General features: G+C 41.5%; 1 protein-coding gene and 1 pseudogene across 1 annotated transcript; one reads left to right on the forward strand and one right to left on the reverse strand.

Moving 5' to 3' along the window:
- Nucleotides 1-2,975: 2,975 nt before the first annotated feature.
- LOC131361750 (uncharacterized protein K02A2.6-like) lies at nucleotides 2,976-6,018 on the forward strand (annotated as a pseudogene).
- A 1,628-nt stretch (nucleotides 6,019-7,646) lies between these two features.
- Nucleotides 7,647-15,085, reverse strand: prelid3b (PRELI domain containing 3). The gene is made up of 6 exons (XM_058403916.1): nucleotides 14,966-15,085; nucleotides 12,873-13,041; nucleotides 12,327-12,416; nucleotides 12,057-12,127; nucleotides 8,720-8,822; nucleotides 7,647-8,070 (listed from the first exon to the last, which is right to left on the reverse strand). Exons 1-6 carry the CDS (start codon nucleotides 14,995-14,997, stop codon nucleotides 7,954-7,956), a joined length of 582 nt encoding a protein of 193 aa, XP_058259899.1. The 5' UTR covers nucleotides 14,998-15,085; the 3' UTR covers nucleotides 7,647-7,953.
- Between the last annotated feature and the right edge of the window lie 11,628 nt (nucleotides 15,086-26,713).

Raw genomic sequence — 26,713 nt, forward strand, 5'->3', positions numbered from 1 at the left:
AACCACCTGGGCTGCAGCTTGCTTGGCCTGCCAGAACTCATCAACTGCCTCTGGGGTCCCACGAGCCAACCAGGCTTGATAGGACTCCTTCTTCAGCTTGACTGCATCCCTTACTTCCAGTGTCCACCACTGGGTTCAGGGATTGCTGCCACGACAGGCACCAGAGACCTTACAGCTCCTGATAGCTGCGTCAACAATGGAGGAGGAGAACATGGTCCACTCAGACTCAATGTCCCCAACCTCCCTTGGAATATTGTCGAAACTCTTCCGGAGGTGGAAGTTGAAAACCTCTCTAGCAGAGGGTTCAGCCAAATGTTCCCAACAGACCCCCACAATACGTTTGGGTCTGCCAAGTCTGTCCGGCATCCTCCTCTGCAAGCGGCTCCAACTCACCATCAGGTGGTGATCAGTTGACAGCTCAGCCCCTCTCTTCGCCAAAGGTCAGATGACACGACCACAAGGTCAATCATCGACCTCCGCCCTAGGGTGTCCTGGTACTACTGGGCACCCTTATGCTTGAACATGGTGTTTGTTATGGACAAACTGTGGCTAGCATAGAATTCCAATAACAGAACACCACTTGAGTTCAGATCAGGGGGGGGCCATTCCTCCCAATCACGCCCCTCCAGGTAACACTGTCATTGGCGTTGAAGTCCCCCACCCTCTACCTCTCACCATGAGCCACTCCAGAGTCGTAGAAGGTCCAACCGCTCTAAAGGAGTTGGGTTCCAGAGCCCAGGTTGTGCTTGGAGGTGAGCCCGACTATCTCTAGCCAGTACCGCTCAGCCTCCCCTACCAGCTCAGGCTCCTTCCCCTTCCCAATGAGGTGACATTCCCTGTCCCAAGAGCCAGATTCTTTAACCAGGGTTTGGGTCATCTAGGCCCCCGCCCATGACTGCTACCCAAATCACATAGCACCAGACCCTTATGCTCCTTCCTGCGGGTGGTGGGCCTATGGGAAGATGGCCAGTCTTCCCTATCTAATCTGCCTGCATCATAATGAGACCGTGACAAATGAGTTTTCAATGCATTAAATGACTGAAAAGTACAAATACAATTGTTATACAGGCATGGCAGAGAGCTAATTCTTGAGTAGTGGCTATGCTGCAAATGACAGTGCTCAATTAATTTTGCCTGTGTGCCTAAGAGAACACAACTTACATTTCCACTCCTATTCTATTGTGTCACCTGCACCATGAAATTGAAACTTTTTAAAGTAAGCAGGCATCAAATTCAGCTGTAGCACTTGCACTAAAAAAAATCAAACCCAATATTTATTATAATAGTGTTTTTAAATGTTGGCTTAATTCAAATAAAAACAGTAATTCTGTATACATCATACCTAGAAGCTCTTTCCAACGTCCACTTGAACCTACAAGAACAACAATTACAACAATAATAATTTTAAATTGCTAAAATGACACATAAGGACTCATTTATTATTAGTTAGTTTAGGAACTATCTATATGCAATACTAACCTAAGTTAATAACAATCGAGTTATAGAAGTATATCTGAAACGACCAAAATATTACCTAACCTTACACTTCTTTAAAAACTTCAGAAGGATGACTTGAACTTGACGTTAACTTTACCTCGATTGAGAAGGTAATGCTAACGTTTTTCCTAAAGTACGAAATAAACATTTTTAGGGGAACGAGTTTTTTCCCATGCTCCAGACAAAGTTCTTTTTTATCCAGGTTCACGTGAAGAGTGTAACAGTTTATTCAGTTTATATACCTTTTTTTTGTCTGAGTCCGCAAACCGACGTGCTGGATTTCGGAAATATATGCTAGCTTGTATTTTTCAAATTAGAGATAATTCTATGACATGCCTGTTTATTATTAATTAAATTATAAATTATGCGAACTGCAAGCTAACGACACCTACATGCTGTGCACAATTTAATTAATTAGCCCCAAGTTTCCTTAATGTGATTAGCTGGCAACAGATAGGCGATTACTAACTTTAGCTAAGGGATAACACTCAGGTAATTGTTAATGGTAAAAAAAATAAAAATAAGTAAATAAATTTTAAAAAAACTTTATCAGACCAGAATTACATTAGAAGGACTGTAGAACACTGACTGCTAAAGCCAAATATTTGCTTAATAACTAGATTATTAATTAACTTTCCAGTTTCCTTTCCCTGTTACATGGCAGTCATCTTGGTCTTTTGAACACAGTAAAGAACGCTAAGATGTTGATTACGTCAGACGCTGCATGTCTTTAAATACTCGAAAATTATGATGAGTCTGTCTACTCAAAAACATGAAGTCAATCTAAATGAAACCTCATTGCTCATTAAAAAATAAACTCTGCTGGGTTGACTACATGGCAGGTTTTCATTGCTACACAGATAATGTTTATACCCGGGGGCGTTTCTAGGATTTGAAAACATCAGGGGCTGAGCCCGAAAGATCAGGGGCTAATTAGGGAGAAGGGGTAAGCAAGAATAACATGTTTTGTAAGGGCATTTTTATGTAATATTGTTTAATAATAAACATAAATGAACAGTATGCAACATTAGAAAATTTCATTTAATCTTTTTTCTGACTCCTCCCATTATTTCAGAGTCTTGCTACAAAAAAAGGAGTTCATTAAATTCATTACATTTTCTCTCTCACACAGGTATGCCATGCAATATTATCTTTTTTTACAGCTTGTGTGTGAAGCACTGCCATGTAGATCCTTTATTATTATTATTTTACAATTATATATATATATATATATATATATATATATATATATATATATATATAAAATATATATTATGCTTGCATCTCTTATTTCATTCCTCATTTATTCAGTAAACGGAGCTAAATGTTACCCCGCTGTCCGCCTCTCCTTCACTAAGCTATTACATCTGGCGACGAGGAAACCGGTTAAAAAAACCCTTGAAAAGTTAATGTTAATAGAGGCAAAAACATCTTGTGAGTGCTGAAACTCGGAGGATGAGGAAAACTGTAATGTCGGGATGGCTACTGCGTTGGTAGGAACACTTGCTGCTTTTGACAGTCAAACCCAGACTTAGGAAGAATATGTCGAAGTGTTAGAACATTTTGTCATAGCGAACGGGATTGCTGATGAAGGAAGGAAGAGAGCAATATTGTTAAGCTCTGTAGGCAGTCGCACATACAGTTTAATGAGAAACTTGTTAAGTCTGGACAAGCCTGGTGCAAAATCATATAAGGATTTGACGGACACGGATTTTTCCTTCAGTCACATTATAACCCGAAGCCCAGCGAAATAGTACAGAGATTTAAATTTAATTCGAGGAATAAAGCAGGGAATGAAACTGTGACGGAGTATGTGGCAGTACTACGAGAGCTCGCTCAACATTGCAACTACAGTGATAAGTTAAAAGAGATGCTGTGCGATAGGCTCCTGTGTGGCATAACGGACGATCGCATACAGCGGAGATTGTTTACAGAGCCGGAGCTGACATTCGACAAGGCCTTGAAAGTTGCACAGGCCATTGAGACAGCCAATAGGGATGTGCGTGACCTACAACGGAACATGCTGGACGGCACTGTGAGTAAAGCTGCACCCCAACTGTCAGTGCATAATGTGGCAAGACATGAATGGCCGTGTGGGTGCAGGTTTTCATTCCAACCAAGCAGAAGCCACACCTGATTCCACCTGTTTAATCAACTGATCTTGGCTTTCAGTAGACTCAGGTGTGGCTTCTGCTCGGTTGGAATGAAAACCTGCACCCACATGGCCCTTTGTGGATCTGGTTTGATACCCCTGAGTTAGAAAGACTCACAAACCAGGGGATTATTGAGCCAGTGAAATTCCCTGAGTGGGCAGCACCGATTGGGCCTGTATTAAAAGCAGATAATTCAGTGCACATCTGTGGAGACTACAAACTTACAGTCAATCAGGTGTCAAAGCTTGAGCAGTATCCGATACTGAAATTGGAGGACTTGTTTGAAAAGTTGTCAGGTGGTGAAAAGTTTAGTAAACTAGGACCTGAGTCATGCTTATCAACAAGTGACACTTGATGAAGTATCCAAGCCCTATGTCACTATTAACACACACAAGGGTTTGTTCCAGGTGAGTCGTCTTCCATTTGGGGTCTCTTCCAGTCCAGCTATATTCCAAAGGTTGATGGAGAGCCTGGTGACTGGCATCCCAAATGTGGCCGTCTATTTAGATGACATCTTGCTGACGGGCCAGAATGACCAAGATCACCTGGCAACACTGAATCAAGTGTTGGCACGGCTGCAGGAAGCTGGCCTATGGCTTAAGCGCAACAAATGTACATTCATGGAACAGGAAGCAGAGTTCCTTGGACATAGGTTAGATGCCTCTGGACTTCATCACCTACCACATAAGGTCAGGGCAATAAAAGAAGCACCAGCACTGACCAATGTCACAGAACTGAGAGCCTACTTAGGTATGCTCAACTACTACAACAGGTTCTTGCCTTTACATAAGCTGTTAAGAAATGAAACCAGATGGAAATGGGAGGCAGAACAGGAGAGAGCTTTTGGGAAGTCTAAGCAGCTCATGCGGTCATCTGAGGTTTTAGTGCATTATGACAGCAAAAAGGATCTGATCCTGTCAAGCGATGCTTCTCCATGGGGAGTGGGTGCGGTGCTGTCGCACTGCACGCCAGATGGACAAGTGATGTCTGCTGAATCAAATTACTAACCCTAGGTCTGGCGGTGATGTGATGGCATTCAGCGCTTTCACAAGTATTTATATGGAAGGAAATTTGTCATTTGCACTGACCATAAGCCATTACTGTCTCTCTTCAGTGAGATGAAAGCAGTGCCGCAAATGGCTTTCCCTCGTATCCAGCGATGGGCCATAACTTTGAGAGCATATGAGCAAGATAATCTACAAGCCAGATAAACATCATGGCAATGCAGATGGCTTGAGTCGACTCCCACTGCCTCAACAGTCCACCAAGAGTGAGCAATAATGGAGAATAGATCCTCATCTCAGCAGCTGAAATGAGCAGATGGACGAGCAGAGATCCTGTGTTGTCCAGAGTGACGCAGTTCGTCAAGCATGGTTGGCTGCTACAAGACCTAGACCCAACCTTCCATCCTTACACTGTTAGAAAAACAGAATTAAGTGTGCAAGATGGGTGTACACACGTATGTGGGGTTCACGTGTAGTGGTGCCGCCACCAGGATGGGATGCCTTGTTATAGCAGCTACAACAAAAAGGTGTGGCACATGCCAAGACCACCGTAACATGCCAGCTGCAGCACCACTGCATCCCTGGAAGTGGCCAAGCAAACCATGGCAACGGTTACGCATTGACTATGTGGGACCTGTATGAGACATGTTTTTGATTCTGATGGACGCATTCTAAATGGATGGATGCTTATCCTGTAACAGCCTCAACTTATACCATCACGGTTGAATGTCTAAGGAAGAGTTTTAGCAGTCAAGGAGTACCAGAGACGATAGTGTCTGATAAAGTCTTGTGTTTTGTGAGTATAGAATTCAAAGAATTGATGCAGAAAAATGGTATCGAACACATCACCTCTGCTCCTTATCATGCTTCTTCCAATGGCTGTGCTGAGCGTGCAGTCCAAACATTCAAGTCAATGATGAAAAAGGCAGGTGTTGGAAGCCTTACCACTAAGGTGTCAAGAGTACTGTTTAGTTACAGCATTACACCACAGTCTACCACTGGGTTGTCGCCTGCTGAGATGTTGCAAGGAAGAAAGTTAAGATCTACATTAGACCTCGTTCCTCCAGACTGTAGAATAAAGGTGGAACGGAAACAAAGCATCCAAAAGAAAAATCCTGACATGGGAAATTGATGGGGAATTGATCCACTGCTAAAGATCAAAGGAAAATTGTAAGAACTGTTGCTGAGATGAGCCTGTAGAATTAAATCCATTAAAATCTCACTTTCACCAAGATAGCCCCAAAGTTTTGCAGCAGGTCAGCTGCACTCCTGAACAGCACTGTCAGTGTTTCCACTGGGTGACACCAAGTCATTTTGAGTATGTGCACATTAGATTAAAATATTTGCTGTTTGTTGTAAGTTGTATGAAAATTTTATTATTAATTAATTTTTGTACACTGTCCTTTTTGTTCAACTGCCACCAACACTGGTAACAAAAGGAGTGGAAATACAAAAAAAAAAAAAAAAAGGTAAAAACTCAATCAACCAACCCTCATTTGTGTATACTTCTGAGACTGTTCCCTTAATTGTGGAATAATGGACTTCGAGTGATTGTACTTTTTCTCATTTTATTTAAAGCAAGACCCTCCACTACTGTATTTAGTTCCACAAAGAGCAAATATGCATGCACTTTGTTGAGTCCTTACAGAACACAATCTGAAGAAAAAAAATTAACATTCAAAAATGAATAATAATTAAAATTAATGATTAACTTTTAAATAGGTGCAACTATAGCTGTTCCCAGATGAAATTAAGTTTCAGAATTCCTACAATGCATTAAGGCATTATATTACACAATATGGCCAAAGGTTTGTGAACACCTGAATATAACACCCATGTGCTTTTTGAACATTCCATTCCAGATTTAATTCCCCATTTCCTGGTGTAACATTCCACTCTTCTGAGAAAGCTTTCTAGATTTTGGATTTTGGCTGTGGTGATTGGCCCATTCTGCCACAAAAGCACAAAATCATGCATAACTGGTAATTATGGCCTGGAGCACAAGAAGGTCAGGGCCCTATGCAGGCCACTTAAGTTCTTTTACAACTTTGACAAGTTGTGATGTCTTCATGGACCTCACTGTGTGCACAAGAGAAGTGTCATTCTAGAACAGGTTTGTACTAAGTTCTTTTGTTCCAGCAAAGTAATGCTACAGCATACAAAGACATCCTCTAGAATTGTGTGCTTTGTGGCAACAGTTAGGAGAAGGCCCACTTAAGAGACTTCATTTTTTCGAGAATTTACGGGCATTTCAGGACTTCAAGATTTTCAAAGAAAGCAACTGCATGTGTGTTTGATATTTCTGTATTAAGCCATTACATTGCAAGTGCCACTGTTCACAAACCTACTTTTACAGAGACCTCCATTTACAAAATGGCATATCAGTATATAAAAATATCTGAAGAACACTGTTCCCTTAATTGCAATAAGCCAAATATTCATATTTGTTTAAAATGCTAAAGTTACAAAAGCAGCATAGCCCATTGTGGTGATAGGAGCATAATGGATTGCCAGTTTGTGAATGGAGGGCTAAGTCAGGAAAATGAGTGGTAGAGGTGAGAGGGGAAAAAAAGCTGACTGGCATGAGAACTGATATGAATATTGGTGCTCAGGATTTAACAAAAAAGTCTAAAAAGGGGGGAGAGCAAATGGGCACTCAATTAAATTTCCTTATTTTCCTTTGAACCCACAAGCATGCTAAAAATACGACTGCCTGACTTCTGTTTAACTTAGAATGTGACCTTGAGGAACACACCTAAATTGACTTCAGTACACCACATAAGTAATGCAATTATTATTACTCCAACACTTCTTACCTTAAAAGTAAATGTGCACAAACAGCAAGTTTAAAATGAACAAAAGCTAATAGCTATCCCATGAACTTAGCATTTTGTGGTGGAAAAATATTTTAAAAAAATAAATAAATAAAATATTTCTCTCTCTCCCCTTCCAAACACACAAAATATAGCATAAGAATAATGAGTGCTTGATATGATCACACTTAACTTCAACCTCAGAGTAAGAATAAAAGGTGTGTAATCACCTGTTAAATATGCAACACAAAACCACATTTTGCTTGTTCTCCAGCATTAACATACTGTTTTCAGTATTAAAAAAAAGCATAGATTTGCTTTCTATTTGTGTCCCTCTAGGCTCTAATATAGAGTCAATTGCACAAGGGAGCTGGGGAGAACTCCATAAACGCAAAACACAGCATAGGATATACAATAGAATAAGAAAAGATGTACTGAAGTGGTCCGCAAAAGAAAAAGGTTACAGAATGCAAACACATGAAAGGTTCATTTTTCTATAACTGCTGCAGCCATGGGTGTCCGCATCGTGCCTCTTGCTGTAATGGTTAGCTCCTCGATCTCTGCATTCAGACGCCTGATAACCCACTCCATTGCTTCACGGCCCTGCAGTCAGATAGAAAAATATCAGAACGCACCACAGGTCATGAAAGCGATAATACAAGCCACAATTCATGCCTACTTGTAAACATGAATGACAGCACATTGCTTTTGCTAATTTGCAACTCATGTCATGTTGTTGAAAAGAGGAGCCTAAAGTGATTTTTTTTTCAGTGTTTTGCAATCAAAATCAACCAACTGCCCAACAAACACAATGCTGATTGGGGAGAGGATCAAATCATGTAAATTTGAAAGAAATAACAGCATACCAGCAGAATGAACCAACTGTAGTTAAATTATTTTGTTTTGCTCCAGCACCAGCCTGCAGCAATATGTAACATTTTTCTTCGTGCCAGCACTAACTGCCAGCACTCATGCCAGCACTAACTGAGGGAAAATCTTAAATCTTATCTTAAGACAAGCAAGTACAAACAAAAAAAAAAGCTTATTGCAATGTTGCAAATCAGTGAATCTGCATTACACAAATTAAAAGTCTTATAGATCATTTTTAACACTTGCTTTTAAGTCTCAATTTGCAAACAGACACACACAGAGCATACAACCAACCTCACTGTCAATCACATGCATCCAAATGTGGACAATCACAACATGTAAAGTAGCAAAACAGTAGAGGACTAAAGCCAATTATCCCAACCTTTCCTGCATTAGTTGAGATAGTGTTTGCCATAAGTCCCTCTAGGTAGCTGCTCAAACTGACTCCTTTTACAGAGATGATGGCCTCCTGGGTCAGCACAGTCCTGTAAAATCAGATGAAACACCATTAGTACATTTAAGGTTATTACATTTTATGGGATAAAGTTTTGTAATTGTATTTTGCTAGTTTCACCTAATTTCAAGACAATATGTTAAGCATCTTAGGCTTTTCCCAGTAATTCAGGGGCTGCTCTATATTTCAAACTCTAAATTTATTTCATAAGCCAAAATGCTTACATTGCACTTAGATGACAGACAAGTGGAAAATTTGTATTTATATATTTAAACCTCAAATCACAATTGTCTGAATATTATCTATAAATTGTAATTTCCCCTTTCATGGCACAGCTTTCAATGTAAGTAGGGCTTCTGATTTTTGGTTTGATCATTGGCAAATGTCTTGTCTTCACCCCCTTCATTGCTATATTGCCCAGTTTTCATGATTGTGTGTTTTGTATTCGTTTGCAATGTCTTTCAGGGACAAGCATTTTCTTATCAGGTTCTGAGCCATGTTTTAGTTTTGCTTATTATCCCTATTTTTGAACAAAAGGAGGCCCCACCAACTCAGGCTTCATGAAGGACATCGCTCCACCTCCATGCTCTGCTGAGGAAGTCGTTGCTCTGCCCTCAGGGCATGTTTGGTACACATCTTAAACATATTTCATGGTGAAATGGATGTATACAGTTTTATATTTTGCAATGCATACACATTAACATACTGAGAAAATCTGGTTTGCAAGAACCAGATTTTGTTCATCAACTTAATCTCAGGAACCAAATTAATATTCATAACAAATTGAGCTACATGGTTGGAGGTTCTCTCTATGCTGTATCTCTTCTAAGGATGCAATAATACAGTTAACCCAGTTAACTGTACCTCGGTTTTTGGTTTGGTTCGGTTCTGATGGCTTGGCAAATTAAAGTGTTTTCTTCATTATTCTTTGCTTAGGTGACGGGAACAGTAAGTTGCAATTTTCTTTATTTTACTTAAATGCAAAAATCAACTTGTACACATTCATAGTGTACTGAAAATAGTAAGATATAAAAAAAATTAAAAGATATATAAAAAATTAACAGTGGTCTCCTCAACTTCCATTATTCACTGCATTTGTCAACTCTTCTGCCAAATTAGCACTTGTATGACTTTCATAAAGGGGGCGGAGTTGGAGTATGGAGCTCTTTATTTCCCAATCCGATATGTAATGAACAGTCACGGTGAGATAACTCTCTGTTGCCTGCAAGGTTCAACTACCTGTTATTATAGCAAGGCTTCATGCTTTAGCTAATTCATTTTCGAATTTTGTTGCATGTCTTTTCGTAGAGGTAGGGAATTACCTGGGTGCTTAAAAAAAAAAAAAAGTATGTGATGGTAGTGTGTATTGCGGGTCAAGCACTTTTATAAGGTGCTGAAAGCCCACATCACCGATCACCAAAAACGGCTGCAAATGTTTAGCAATGAATACCCGTACTGCACCGCTGAAGTGGTCTCTCGGAACCAGTTGGGTATGAATGCTGGAAGGAATCAGCTAGGGACTGTTGTTTTTTTGAATGCCTGTGTTACCTGCTCTGCCATCCTGCTTCCAGACAGTGATATCGCTGGGTGATGGCACTGCAGATGTGCAGTCATGTTGGAAGTATTTTCATTTGAGTAGCTAACTCGTGTGTAACAGTGCTTGCACACAGTCATTTTTTTGTTTACCGCTTTTGCTTCATCGGCATCATAGTCAACAGCAAATCCAAAATGTTCCCACACCACAGATTTGAAAGATGACGGTGCTTCCTCGTATTTGTCTCACTTCACTGCTCTCCATGGTTAGAATGTGAAATCTGACACCATCATCGCAAGCATGGTTAAGTGTCCCTAACTTTAGTACTCACTGATTGGATATTTACTCGTGGGGAGGTGTTCATCTGTACAGGCAAACACAAACAGCCAGTGCAGAGTGTAATAAAACGCATGGAAATTATTTAAACAAAAAAACCCAATTCACATACGCGTATTGAACCCTGGAGGTCATACCGAAAGGTTCAATATTATATTGAGTATTGTGGCATCCCTAATCTCTTCCATTTGGTGCTTTGGTCATGATACTTCAAAAGAGGTTGAGGGGTATAAATAATGAGGGGGGCACAATACAACAAGGGGAATGCTTTTCCATTACACATCCCAAGGCCTTTACCATTAGGTGCATTTACCTTCAAAGCTTCCTAAGTTCACTTCACATTGATTTTCTGTATCTTTTATTTGTGTTTTGTAAAATAAACTAATTGACTGCTTTATCTCATAATCGTCTTCAAAAAGGTATGGTGCATTAAAAGTTTAAATAAAACCTTGGACAAGTTTATTGGAAAAGCCTAGGCTTCAACAGAAACCTCTGAGATAACAGTATAACTGCTTCACAAAACTTCATAAAAACCTTAACATTTCATATAAAACATCATCTTATAATTGAAGACTGACTTGAAGCTGTTTTTAAGCATCACTGGAACACTGACATTACACTTCTACCATTAACTAGAAGATTATTTTACCAACTTTAGAAGATACACCAATCTGAAGATACATGTTATGCCCCCACCCCCCATAAAAAAAAAAAACCCTGATTCATTAGACCAGGCCACCCTCTTTCATTGCTCCATGGTCCAGTTCTAATGTTCACATGCCCATTGTTGGCGCTTCTGACAGTGCACAGGAGTCAGCATGGGAACCCTGACTGGTCTGCAGCTATGCAGCTCCATACGCAACAACTGTGATGCATTGTGTATTCTGTCACCTTTATCAGAACCAGCATTAACTTCTTCAGCAATTTGAGCAACAGTAACTTGTCAATTGGATTGGACCACACAGGCCAGCCTTTGCTCCCCACGTGCACCTATGAGCCTTGGCTGCCCATGACCCTGTCGCCTGTTCACCAATGTTCCTTCCTTGAACCACTTTTGATAGATACTGACCACTGCAGACCGGGAACACCCCACAAGAGCTGCAGTTTTGGAGATGCTCTGATCCAGTCATCTAGTCATCACAATTTGGCCCTTGTCAAACTCACTCAATTCCTTTCTCTTGGACATTTTTTCTGTCTGACACATCAACTTGTGTTCACTTGCTGCCTAATGTCTAGCATTATTTGTGGTTGCCACTGAAGTAGGATTCTGTACATGAGGAGTTACAAATGTTACACAGGCATATCTATGCTTCCTCACAATCATGCAAAAAGGAGCATGTCTAAACTCAGAAATGTGAATTTTGTGCATTTTTACATCAAATAACCAGGTCTTACTTTAATGGGTCATCTGGATGTGGTTTGTAGACAAGCCTTTCATCTACAGACACCATGTTGGTAAATGTTATCTGGGAACATAAACATACAGAGAAAGTGTATTTCATATATGCATGTCTCCTACAGAAAATACCAAGAACTAATAGTGTGCATGTTTAAGAAGTTACGCATTATGCTATTGACCCAATATGAGCACATTTTAGCCCTCAGCTCTTTATTGCAATTACATAACTGCGTTCAATTTTGATAGGCGTATGATAGACTACATACATTTGAAGACTTAAGTTCCAAAGTCTTCTCTTTGGGGTCCACAAGCGAATGCTCTTGAACATATGTACATGCACGTGCATTACCAATGATCTGTGGAAAGAAAAAGTAAGCCATTATATTAACAGGTAGCAAAAATTTAATAATAGATCATGGAAGACAGAATTAGCTATTTGTCAACTAAATTTGATCAGAACACCCACTAGCTTTAAAAATATATATTTTTAAGAATTATTTAATTCGAAATATATCTACTGTTATTTAAAACAGAATTAAAAATCCAAGTTTTTTTGTGTATTATCTTCAACATCACAACTAAATGTGTGAACATAAACAAAATGCACTAAGCTTTAAGAACCTTGCCACAATTACCATGGAAACAGAATGAAATGTCAAACAGGTTTTGTTCTAAATTATGGCCAACAAAGGTTTTAAGGAATAATGTAATATGAAACATGTATTTCCATTATTAATAAACCTGATTCTGAACTAGTGACTTAAGTGTAACTTAATGACAAACTTGTACAAGTATTGAGAAGATGCTCTTACTGAATTGACTATAGATGGAAGGCCCCATTCTGTGCTGAGTAAGCGTTTGCTGTGAAGCCGCCCTTGCTGGTCCACTCTTCGGTCCAACACATCTACTCCAAACACACTAGGGTTCATTGGGTTGGGGTACTTCTGCATAGCTGCTTTGGTCACAGTCTCCCATGGGTGGCTGTAAAGAAAATGTTAAAAAATTTCATTTTTGTTATAAATTTGTGTTTGGTAAAGGGGAAATAAACATACAAAGAAGTCTGAATTTCACACAAAAGTGAAGAAAATGATTTTTAAAAGCTGAATTTCAGTTTTAGTATATATTTACTCTTATAAAAACTCACTAGATTTTTAGAATGTGGCTATAGGGATCTCAGTTCAATAACATGTAAATGGCAGGGATTAAAATTGTATTGCAGCCAGCCACCAGAGGGCCTCCGACACTTTGGCTTCACTTTTGAATCCGTGTAATGGCGTCCATTTACACACACCGTCACAGTTTATTAGGAATACCTGTACACCTGCTCATTTATGCAGTTTTCTTATTAGCTAATCATATAATAGTTGATAAAATCACCCAGGTACAGGTCAAAAGCTACAGTTTATGAATACATCAAACATCATGGTGGAGGAAAAAAAAGTGTGATTTCTTCGAATTTAAGCAGAGCATGGCTGACTATTTCAGAAACTGTTGATATCCTGCGAATTGCTCACACAACAGTCTCGAAAGTTTACACCAAATGGTGGAAAGGAAAAAAAAATCCTGTATGCAGAGGGTCAGCAGGCTAAAACACCTTCAAGAGGAGAGAAATCAGAGGACAGTGACCAAACAGAAAACTAAAAGTAACTCAAAAAAGCAGTTTCTATAACTGTGGTGGAGCATAAAAGCATCACACAATGCACAACACATTAAACTTTGAGGTGGATGGGATACATCAGAAGGCCACATAAGTTTCCACTTTTGTCAGCCAAGAACAAGAATCTGAGGATATCATGGACACAGACTCACTGAAAATGAATTACCAGACTAATAAACAGAAGATAACACTGACAATTATATTTACTAAAGAAACGTCACGTGGTTTAAAATAAATAGTAACGTGGTCAATCATGCAGGATTAAATTACAAAGAACTACAGTTTTCCGTAAATGTAAACCATAACAATAATTAATTTATCAGTTTATATTAATGAGAATTTGATTAAACACGACGAACAAATGTCGCAACTACGAATCCAACACTTCCATGTACTTTATCAGCCAAGCCTCCCCGCCAACCAATCAGCATTCGCTAAACTGCAGGTCAACGAACAGACGTAAAATGCATAGTTAGCTCGTGGGAGGACTGTGCTCTGCATGTCACATTTACCCATGATCCATCACTCGTGACGAAGTCAGAAGTATAAAGCCCGATTTATAATTCTGCGTTAACGTGTATATGCGTCACGAGATAGGAATCATGGGGATCAGAATCAGGGCTTAAGTATGAAAGGTTACAATGACGCAATACGGCTGCAAGAGACTTATACAATTTATGGGACACTGGAGAAATACCTATTTAACTCACAATTTGCAACGGCAAAACACAGTATGGCTGCAGAACCACATCCAGCTTATTTAGTACAAAACATTTATATTTAACACGCCAAAACAACTGTTTATTACAATCTATTTAAAACATTTAGTATCCCCCTTAAGTGGAACTAATTTTGCTAAGCTTTTGGGTAACTGGAGCCAGTCGGCATGCTAGAAATGTTTCCAAAAAATGTTAACGGAGCTATAGTAACTAAATAATACAGTAAGTGTTGTTCTCTTTCTCTCTCACTCTCTCTCTCTCTCTCACACACACACACACACACACACACACATTATATATATATATATATATATATATATATATATATATATATATATATATATATATATATATATATATATAGTATGTATGTGGCTAACGGCTGTTAGCTTCTTAAATCAATGGTCACATGAACAGCAAGGTCGAAAAGTTTGAGTTAGCCAGGAAGCTATAATACACAATCTGTATAAACATCTATGAGTTGTGTAACAAACGATTTAACTGACATAAAACAACATTCACTACTAACTTGAAAATATGTTCTGACGTCCAGATCTTCATCGTGTCTCGTGTTCGCCTTTGAAGACTTGACCGGCAAATACTTTCCTCCTTTTCTTCGCTTTGATGCAGCCACTGGTAAGGTGTATCGCCACCTCCTGGACTGGGGGTGCTGCGTTTTTCGGCTGATTTTATTCTCTAATTCAAACTAGCGATTTCGGATGAAGCCACTCAAATTTAGATTAATAAGTACTTCATACAGTATACATTGGAGTAAATTTGGATTGGACATTGATGGGTTGAAGAGCGAATGGCTATATATATATATATATATATATATATATATATATATATAGTTTTTTGTTAAATATTAAAAATGTAATAATTAAAAATAATAATTATAATCTATCTATCTATCTATCTATCTATCTATCTATCTATCTATCTATCTATCTATCTATCTATCTATCTATCTATCTATCATTGCAACAATTTATAACAGTCCAATTAAACAGTCCAAATGAATGCATTTCTCTGCATTACTCTGGCTTTACTATTTATAGGTATATGTTTGAATAAAATGAAGATTTTTGTTTATTCTATAAACTACTGACAACATTTTCACCAAATTTCAAACATATTGTCAGTATTTTTGCAGAAAATAACAACTGGTCAAAATAACAAAAATATGCAGTGTTTTCAGACCTCAAATAATGCAAAGAAAACAAGCTCTTATTCATTTTTAAACAACGTATTACTTATGGTTTAACTTCAGGTTTAAGTTCAAAAATCAATATTTGGTGGAATGATTTTCCACACTGATTTTCAATCACAGCTTTCATTTGTCTTGGCATGCTCTCTTTTGGGTTTTTTTGGCTTGTGACCATCCATCACATTCCAGAGCTCAGGTCTTGATGTGGTGGTCCTCCATCCACATCTTGATCGATTTGTCTGTGTGGCATGGAGCATTTTCCTGCAGAGAGTTGTGGAACATTGTCAGGGCAGAAGGAAGCAAGTTTTCTTCCAAGACAATATTGTACATGGCTTGATTCATTCACAAAGACGAATGTGCCTGATTCAAGCCTTAATGAAGCACCCACAGATCATCCCCGATCCTCCACCAAATTTCACAGTGGGTGTGAGACACTGTAGCTTGTAGGCCTTTCCAGGCCTCTGTCTAACCATTACATGACCATGTGTTGGGTAAAGCTGAAAAATGGACCCATCAGAGAAAATGACCTTACTTCAGTCCTCTACAGTCCAATCCTTATGGTCTTTTGCAAACCTTAGCCTGGCTCTTCTTTGCTTCTTATTGATAAAGCACTTTTTTCAGGCTTTGCCTCTCCAGTCCTGCCTCTAAGAAGCCTGTTTCGAACTGTCCATGCCATGTACTTCATCCCAGCTGCCATTTGCAATTCTTTTTGTGGGTCACATGATGTCATCCTACAGCTTTTGAGTGACATTCAAAAGATTTGGCGATCATCCAAGTCAGTGGAGAGTCATTTTCTCCCTCTGTCAATCTGTAGCTTTGTTGTCTCCAATGTCTGCTGTTCTTATGAACCACTGTCTTTGAAATTTTAAGGATGGAATCAACCTATCACTCACTGTATCTCTCTGCCAGTAAAGCCAGAAATCTTTTCCTCACTCAAAACTCATTCGGCATGGTCAATAGTTATTATTTGACTCCAATTATTTTTGAGGTACTGCTAGCAATGTTTTTGCCATCCAACTAGTCCTTTTGGAAGAGGATATTGATGACAACAGTAGTGGTTTTATACTTTTCCTCATTAAATAAAATTTGGTTCAGGTGATCACCTAATCAGTACTTTATTAAGCAGAATGAGGTGTGCCGGTGTTGGAGTTCATCAGACACTGAAATTTAATAAAAAATTTGGAGTGGTCTCTTAATTCCAGGCTGTCCATTGTGTACAAAGAGCAGGCAGGAACTCTAGTAAGACTATCTATGACAGCATTAAAAAAAGGAGAGCCAGAAGGTGACACAGACATGAGGGCTTCCTGCAACATATAGCAGCCAACCACTCCACTATCAAGATTCAAGAAATAAAAGGTAAATTAAAAGAGAGCAACTGAAACGGGCTGCTACACGCTTGTGCATGCACATTAGTGAACAACCGCAAGTGAATATGTGTGTGTAGGGGGCAGCCTCAACCAAACATCCAAGTTTACCAAAAATACTCTATGTCCATGAAACCTTCAAATCTGCTCTTCTTTCTTCTTTATCTTAATTGTCTTTATGTATACACAGTGGTACAAAACAATGAAATGGGGATAGCAGGTAAACTCTTGTATTCTGTAAGAGCCCTGATTGCTTGCCATACTCTCCTGGTGTCAGAGCTGTTGAAGTGGTCCTCAGCATGTTGTCTATATCTGGCTTTTGTGTTTTTATGCCCTTCTTAACGTTATGTCTGCCAACATTGTATGATGAAAAAGTTTTTTTTTTACCTCTAGAAAGTTTTTTACCTTTACAATGCTAGACAATTTGATGGAAAAAAACTGACTTTGCAGCAATAAGAAATTTTCTGTATGCCAGGAGGCTTTCCTTCCTTGAAATACTACCAATTTACTTAGCATGCCATTTAGCTTGGGTTAGGGTTTCCTTGGCTGATTCACTAAATGACAACATTTTGATGGAAATGCCTGTAATACAATGAATTATGAAAGAAAGTGACCCCAAATGCAGACATTTACCAGGATACATCCTGAACTTTCAGGTGGATCCTTTTAGATGTACACTTAAAATGAGATTTCAATCCTAGTGATACAATTGAGAAAAAGTCACCAAACCTTCTGTTTGGATGTCATTCAGGGCCATGGCACACCACCTTTGCCAGCTGCTGAAATGCTATCAAGTGACCATACTATGCTATCTGGCTTGTGGAAACAGACTACAGTTGGAAAGTATTCAATTCAATTCAATTTATTTTGTATAGCGCCTTTTACAATGAATATTGTCTCAAAGCAGCTTTACAAAAGAAGAAAACAGAGAAAGGGGAGGGGAAAATGAAAATAATAATAAAAAAATAAAAAATAACTAATTAACTAGAAATAAGAATAAATTATTAAATTCTATAATTAGACTATTTTATCCCTAATGAGCAAGCCTGTGGCAACGGTGGCAAGGAAAAACTCCCTATTCAAACTGTTCAACTAACATTTCTACACTGAGGGTGTTCTGTCATATCTTGACCGATATCTTGTTGTTTGCCAGAGCAGTGAGAATAGGATAGGCATCAAAAACTTCACAGTAAACCTTTGCTCAGCTTCTGTGCTTAAGGCTGTGGCTCTGACCTTTGGCAAGCATGTGACAAAGAAGGCAGACGTAGTTTATTACATTTGTGTTCAGAAAACAGGTTTCATATCAATAATGCTGATGACATGGATGAGAAGTCCAAAACTGTAATGTCACAAATCCATAGCCACCTGCATGCTCTTTTATAGCACCTTAGACCAGTGCTGAAATGTGGCACCTGCACATGCCGGTATTTAAACCCCAGGGTTTTGTCTGTCGGCATTAGTGTTACTGCATCGGGTAAGAGTGTTTCAGTGCTTCAGTGTGTGCTTTGTTATAATACATATTTACCTGTGTCTTTATTAACTTTTGTACTATTATATCTCCTATTTAATTCTCCTATTAAATTAAATGTAATTGAATAGGTTTTGGAACGTTATATCGCATTGTTCCGTAACCTCCTGGTGGTCCAGCGGCAGGATCCTGTGCTCTCATTGCTGCAGCCTGGGTTCAATTCCTGTGCAGGGAGCTAACCCAGCCACTGAAGAGTTAACTCTCAGTGCTGGTCCCAAGCCTGGATAAAATGGGAGGGTTGCATCAGGAAGGGCGTGGGTATTTTCATAACTTTTGAAGGACTATATTTAGATTTAATTTTGTGCTTGGATTAGTTTTAACTTTAACAGATTTTGAAATGTTTTATCTTGTGTTTAGGTGTGTGCTTTGATTAATCTTGAATGGCTGTTCCTCTGCCAGGTAAGTTCCTTACTGCCACAAATGCAGACTGTTAACGGATATTTTAGTCATTATGTTGTTTTAGGCTGTGGATGATGTGCCATTGATGGACCAGGTGGACAGGTGGTCTAACCCCCAGCAGTCAACAGGTGAGTGGCATTTTTAAAAGCAAATGAAAAGAAGAATATGCATCTAGCATCTCAAATATGTTGTCGGCTTGTGGAAACCATTTATCAGGCTGTGTGGTATTTGCAAAAATCCAAGGAGGAAGGGCACGGATCAGTGACCAGACGGTCCCCAATTCTGCATGATTACTACAATAATTTTTCAATAATTATGCAATAATCATTAATGCAGTAATCAGACCTGCTGCAAGGTCTCAAGTGTCTTGAGACACTGCAACCTGCCAGTGCTCACCTGACTGCACCAACAGTCCAAGCACAAGGGCAATTGCACACATACAGCTTGCTACAGAATACAGTAGGGTATTGGCCGGTCATTGGCCGGTCAGACCAAAGCAAAAGTTGCTGCTTCCTCAATTGGGCATTATGAGGCAAGCCAGTGTTGATCCCATAGGGCCCAACACTTCTATCATGCATAGAAGTCCAAATCCACACCAAAAATCCACATTTGCTGTGTTTCTGGTTGGCATGGCACAGAATAAATTATTTAATTATTAATTATTAAACTATTTCGTAAAAATACAATATTACTACACAGGAGTGAAATCTTTTTTAAACCTTTCTGTAGTCTAACAGTTGTCATTTCAAAACTGAATGCAATATTCAATTCTTGTTTGAGATGGGATTCAAGCAGAGTCAGTCTTTTAGGTAAGGGAACATGTGTGATGGAAAATTTTACACAGAGAAGTTGTGTGTGAGGTTCTAATCTTCTGTATGCGTGACTGGAAGTTGGTTGTGACTAGACAAAATATTATAGGGATAGAACTGCAATTGAGACCAGATGGCAGGACTCAAGCCTGACACTCAGGGCTATCTGAATCAGGCGAAGATCAGGCATTGTTATGTAGCGACTAATTGACAATGTTTTCTTTTCCTTAATCCTGTTGTGTTTAATTCTGAATATAAAAAATTATTGAGTTCACCATGGGCTGCCTTAACACCGGAATCAGAACAATTTTATGTGAGGAAGGTGAGATAATGTGATTTAAGAAAAATAAGTAATGCCAAGGTTTTAATTTTGGAAATTAATAAGTAAGTAAAAATAAATAAATAAATAAATAAGTTTAGTAGCTTGTCTCTGTGTAGAAAGGGCTGTTAAGACAGGATTTATACCTTGATCTTTTGACAGTTTTGGGACCTGGATAGGCACCTAGTGCAAGGCCATAGAAATAAAAAAAGGAAAACACAGCACTAATGTGGGATTAGGTGGTTTAGCTGTCTTGTTTGCAAGGTTTTAAGAAAACCCGCTGCCAAAAGCTGATGAGCTTGTTGTAGAGACTCTCCAGAGAGAAAAGCAGGTAAAGAGGGAAAATAAAAAAACACAGAGACTGCTAACATTAAACTGAAATAGTCATGGGCAACAGTAAATCCAAAAACAAACCCAGTAAAGATGCTGAAAGTGTCATCCCTGCACCTAATGAGATTTTACTATGTGTAACAGGGTTATTTAGTCCATTATTTAGGGGGAAATCAATCATGGCTGCCCTGGTTGCCTGGAGAACAAAGTGTTCCTGGTCCTCACTCCCCAAGCTGTTTAGTCCCTCTGCGCACTAATGTGTGTATGTGGTTTCTTACCTTATTGTGTTAGGACACTACTGATCGACAAGGGTAGGCTTCAGGTATGGTAATGTTACATGGTGGCTCCCTGAACTGAAATTGCATATGTGAAACACAGCCTAATATGCTCCTCCCTCCCCATGCGTAGTTCCGCCTATGTCACTTTTCGACGTGATTATGTAGTATGTAGCTTTGCAGAGGTCACACGTGACATAGGCGGAACTACAGACCCAGTGTTTACTAGTGTGGAGAAGGAGGACCACTCCGAATTTGTTGTGTGTGGAATGGCACAAAATTGTTTAAAATATATGTCTTTGTGTCAAAATATGTCTTTGTGTCAGTTTTTTGTCCAAAACGGTCCATTCGTGTGTACCCTGGATGTGGGAATCATTTTAATCCTAAATGATTACGTCTGTTTGTAAATAACATGAGTGCTCAAAAATTGCCTTTAATAAATCCTGAGCGATTGAAGCTGTTGTTGCTCACTCTGCACATTTATATCAACACACCCATACATTCTCCTTGTACCTTTTTGTTAGTTTTTGTTATCATTGTTACTTTTTGTTAGCACTGGATTTATTTGCAGTTCCTTGGTCTTTGCATGTTCACTTTGTAAACACTGGGTCTGTAGTTCCGCCTACGTCACGTGTGACCTTTCTACGTGATTACGTGGTATGTAGCGTTGTGTATGCAAATCCCAGAGCTAGTGCTAGGCGAGCTGTTGTGTTTAAAAAGTATACAATTTTTTTTATTTTTCTAAGAAAATGACCTATCGTTTCGCTAAGGCCCTTCTTCCTCGTCTGATATTGTTTAGAGTCCTTTGAAGCTGCATTTAAACTGCATTTTGGAAGTTCAAACTCCCAGGCACCATTGATGTTTTGATGAAATGTTTTCCTCAAAAAACATAATTTCTTTTCGAATAAAGAAAGAAAGACATAAACATAATAAATATAAACATATTGGATGACATGGGGGTGAGTAAATTATTTGTAGATTTTTGTTCCTGAAGTAAACTTCTCCTTTATACTTAATATTAAGAAAGGTGCTGGCAGTGAGGCTGTGTATGGTTTCAACCCCACAGAATCTGCGCTGACATTGCTGTGCCAGTTCTGTGGCAAAAGAGCTGCCTTTACACACACTGGCAGCAGTTGCTCTAAGAAGCAGTGATACGAGGGGAATGACCTTTGAGATAGAAATGTGTTTGAAGTATCTGCTGATACTTCACGTGTTGCCTCCTCATAAGGTTTCAAGGCTCCTCAGACTCTTCTTTATTCGTAAAGCACATGTCACTCTTCACACGTAGACAGAGGGCTATGCTAACTAGATCCATTTGTTCATGTAGCCTCTCCAACATGTAGAAAGCTGAATTCCATCTAGTTACAGCTGAAATAATCAGTTTATGTTCTGCCACCTTCAGTTGCTTTTGTATCTATTTAGCTTCTCTGTGGCTTTTGTGCTATGGTGGAAAAGGATACAATGCTTCTGCATTTTTCCAGCAGGTGAAAGTTATCAGGAGGTGCTTTTATTGCATCTTTGACCACCAAGTTTAACGTGTAGGCAAAACATGGGTAATACTTCCACCTAGCCTTATGCTCTGGAATGCCGCCCGCTTCGGATCCAATCTCCGACCTGGTCGCCTTCCTCCGCGAGGCTATTCTGACCCGTCCAGCCATCCCCAGTCCCATGGCCATGCCAGCACAGTATTTGGGTGAGGTCTCGGAAGGCCAGGGGTTTCTTATGCAGTGCCAGCTGTACTTTGATATGCTGCCCCAGCAGTTCTCCGGAGACACCGCAAAGATAGCCTTCATGCTCTCGCTGCTATCCAGTAGCGCACGGCGCTGGGCCGAGTCACTCTGGACATCAAAAAGTCCTGCACTGGACACCCTTGATGTTCATGGCGCACTTCAAGGCGTTCAGCACGAGCGTTTCCGCCCTCTCCGTCCATGATGAGCTATGGAACCTATGGCAAACCGAGCAGCCCATTCACAAGTACAAGCTTCGCTTCCGCACGCTGGCGGCCTCTAGCGGCTGGAATGAGACAGCGCTCCTCTCGGCTTATCGGTGTGGCTTACATCCCACGCTCCATAGGCAAATGGCCATCTATGATGACTCTCTTGGACTGGAAAATTTTCTGTTAAAGGCCCAGCGTGTGTCCCAACATCTCATCGCTGTCTCTGTCGAGGAAGAAATTTCTCTGGTCACACCATCCTCTGAAAATGCCCCAGCACCAGAACCCATGCAGACTGACCACCACCACCTCTCTCATGACGAGCGCCAGCGTCGCATTGGTCAGAGGTTGTGTCTGTACTGTGGAGACGATGGCCACCTCCTCCAGACCTGCCCAGTTCATCCTCCTCGCACTGTGAGTTCTGCCCTTATCAATTCAGTCATGATTACTCACCGCTATCATGATGCTGTGTTGATCCACGCCTCTCGATCCTTCACAGTAAAGGTGCTTTTCGATTCCAGTTCATCTGGTAATTTCATCTCCTCTCGTCTACTGTCTACCTGCACCATACCTCGCCAGAGAAACGCTACCTGTTACCTCATAACCACCATTCACGGGAAACCTCTAGGTAACGGACTGGTGCAATGGAAGACTCCGGAGTTAACCCTTCAACTGGGCTGCTTTCATGAGGAGAAGTTGTCTCTACTGGTGCTGGAGGATGCTGCAATCGATGTGGTCCTAGGACTCCCCTGGCTGGCGGAACACCAACCGGACATCCACTGGCACTCTGGGAGTATTGTGAGGTGGAGCGAGTATTGTATGCAGCACTGCCTCCGATCTCTACCGGCGCCGCCCCTGGAGACCACCATCATGCGCGCTACCACCATTGAGAGTCCCGATCTTCCTAAGCTATACCAAGCCTTCCGGGACGTCTTCGGTAAAACAGCTGCTACGCAACTGCCACCTCACCGACCATGGGATTGAGCCATAACCCTTCTGCCAGGGAGCAAACTGCCCAAGGGTAAGGTTTACCCTCTCTTGATCCCGGAGCACCAAGCCATAGAGGAGTACATAAGTGAGGCTCTAAAACAAGGATTCATTCAGCCATCCACCTCTCCGGGGGCTTCCAGCTTCTTCTTCATGGCAAAGAAGGACGGAGGACTGCGGCCGTGTATTGATTACCGAGTCCTCAACTCTCAAACCGTGAAGTTCGCCTACCCCCTGCCTCTGGTGCCCTCAGCCCTGGAAGAACTAAGGGGAGCTTGCATTTTCTCCAAACTGGATCTCTGTAGTGCCTATAATTTAATCCGTATTCGGCGAGGAGATGAGTGAAAGACCGCCTTTGTCACACCTTAAGGGCACTATGAGTACACTATGAGTATGAGTTCATGCCTTGCAGTCTCACCAACGCCCCATCCGTCTTCCAGAACTTTGTTAATGAGATCTTCCGAGACATGCTCCACAAGTTTGTCATCATGTACATCGATGACATACTTATCTACTCTGCGAGTCTTTCCGAGCATGTGGAGCATGTCAAACAGGTACTGACCTGGCTCCGTCACCACCACCTGTATCTGAAACAGGAGAAATGTGAGTTCCACCAGTCCACCATTCAATTCCTTGGGTACATCTCACCTAAGGGCATCCGGATGGACCACACCAAGGTGGAGGCCGTCAAATGCTGGCCACAACCGTCCTCCATTAAGGACCTCCAACGTTTCCTATGGTTTGCGAAATTCTACCGCCATTTCATTGCTGTATACAGCGGGCTCACAGCCCCTCTCACGTCCCTGCTATGCCAGAAACCCAAAAAACTCACCTAGACACCTGAAGCTAGCATGGCCTTCCAGAAGCTGAAAGCCACCTTCTGCACGGCCCCCACTCTCATTCATCCGGATCCAACCTGACCCTTTGTAGTGGAAGTGGACGCCTCATCTTATGGAGTAGGGGCCGTCCTATCCCAGAGGAGAGGTGAGCCTCCTGTACTCCACCCATGTGCCTACTTCTCCAAAAAGCTATCCCCGGCGGAGCAGAACTATGACATCGGGAACCGGGAACTGTTGGCCATCAAACTGGCTCTGGAAGAGTGGCGGCACTGGCTGGAGGGAGCTAACCACCCATTTGAAGTTATAGCCGACCACAAAAACCTGCAATATCTCCGAGATGCTAAAAGGCTAACCCCATGGCAAGCTCGGTGGGCCTTATTCTTCACCTGCTTCCGCTTCTCCATCAGCTATCGTCCAGGAACTAAGAACACCAAAGCTGATGCTCTCTCTCACCTCCATTCACCAGACCCTTCACCAGAGGAGTCCGAGTCCATCCTTCCTCCAGCCTTGTTTGTAGGTCCCATCACATGGTCTCTTGATGAAAATATTTGTGCCGCCACTAGAGATGAACCTGCCCCGCTGGGAGGTCCAGAAGGTGAGACCTATGTACCCACTTCTCTACGTCTCACCCTTCTGGACTCAGTGCACACATCTCTGGGATCGGGGCATCCGGGCAGGCAGCGAACCCTTTCACTTCTCCAGGAACGGTATTGGTGGCCCAACATGGCCCAGGAGGTGGCCCGATATGTCTCAGGATGCTCTGTCTGTGCCATGGTTTCTACCCCGAGATGCCTACCAGAAGGGAAACTAAAACCACTTCCCATTCCACGTCATCCTTGGTCACACCTAGGTGTCGACTTTGTCACAGATTTACCCAGGTCTCACGGGTTCACCACTGTCCTCGTCGCCGTCGACCGATTCTCCAAAACCTGTAAACTCATCCCACTCAAAGGACTTCCATCGGCCTGGGAGACGGCTGAGGCCCTCTTCCACAACGTCTTCAGACACTACGGCCTTTCCGAAGACATCGTGTCTGATAGAGGGCCCCAATTCGTCTCCCGAGTGTAGCGAGGATTTTTCAAGTTGCTCGGCGTATCTGTGAACTTGTCTTCAGGTTACCACCCTCAAACCAACGGCCAGACAGAGCGGAAGATTCAGGAGATCGGGCGCTATCTAAAGGCCTACTGCCACTACCGCCAACATACCTGGAGCCAAAACCTCCCCTGGGTCAAGTACGCCCAAAATTCCCTCCGCCAAGAATTGACCCAGCTGACTCCGTTCCAGTGTGTGCTCGGGTACCATCCACCGCTGTTCCCTTGGACGGGGGAGCCAGCCGAGGTGCCCACCGTGGACTTCTGGTTCAGAGAGAGTGAGAGGGTATGGGAATCAGCCCACGTCCACCTGCAAAGGGCAATCTGTCGCCACAAGAGCCAGGCTGGTACCCGTCTGCAAGATGCACCCCGGTATCAGCCAGGCGATAGGGTCTGGCTCTCTATGCAGAATATCCGCCTATGACTGCCCTGCAGGAAGCTGAGTCCCCACTACATAGGACCCTTCACCATCAAAAAACAAGTCAACGAAGTGTCCTATGAGCTCCAGCTCCCTCGGCACTACCGTATCTCTTCTACCTTCCATGTTTCCCTGTTAAAACCTTTTATTGATTCTGTTCTCTCTGCATCCACAGAACCTGAGGTACTCCCTACGTCTGAAGTCGACCCCGATGACACTATCTTCCAGGTCCGGGAGGTCATAAACTCCAGACAGCGAGGCGGACACCTTCAATATCTGGTCGACTGGGAGGGGTACGGACCGGAGAAGAGATCGTGGGTGGACCGAGATGACATTCTCGACCCTTCACTACTCTCTGAGTTCCATCAGCACCATTCCGACCGTCCTGCTCCCAGAGGCCGCGGTCATCCTCGCCGCCATGGACAGCCACCCGTGGGGGAGGGGGTACTGTCACGGAGGCTCCCACCTCAGCCTCGCGACCACGCCCTCAATCACCTGAGTACTGACACCACACCAGACACTCATTTACACACATTACTTAACACCCTTGTCTTCACACGAGCAGCGGCTAGTATTAACATTACGAGAGTTTCATCCATGCTGCTTTCTATGTGGATTACTAGCTGCTGCTCCTACCTCATCTCTCCCCGTGTGGACGTTTCCCCTGATCTCATCGCGCCACACAGATAAGACTTTTTAAGTTACGTCTTTTCAGTTCTTCACCAGCCTGCACTGTTTTTGGATTCACAATAAAAACACTGTCACTTGACTCAGC

This window comes from Hemibagrus wyckioides, linkage group LG11 (genome assembly GCF_019097595.1).
Source record: "Hemibagrus wyckioides isolate EC202008001 linkage group LG11, SWU_Hwy_1.0, whole genome shotgun sequence".
NCBI lineage: Eukaryota > Metazoa > Chordata > Actinopteri > Siluriformes > Bagridae > Hemibagrus > Hemibagrus wyckioides.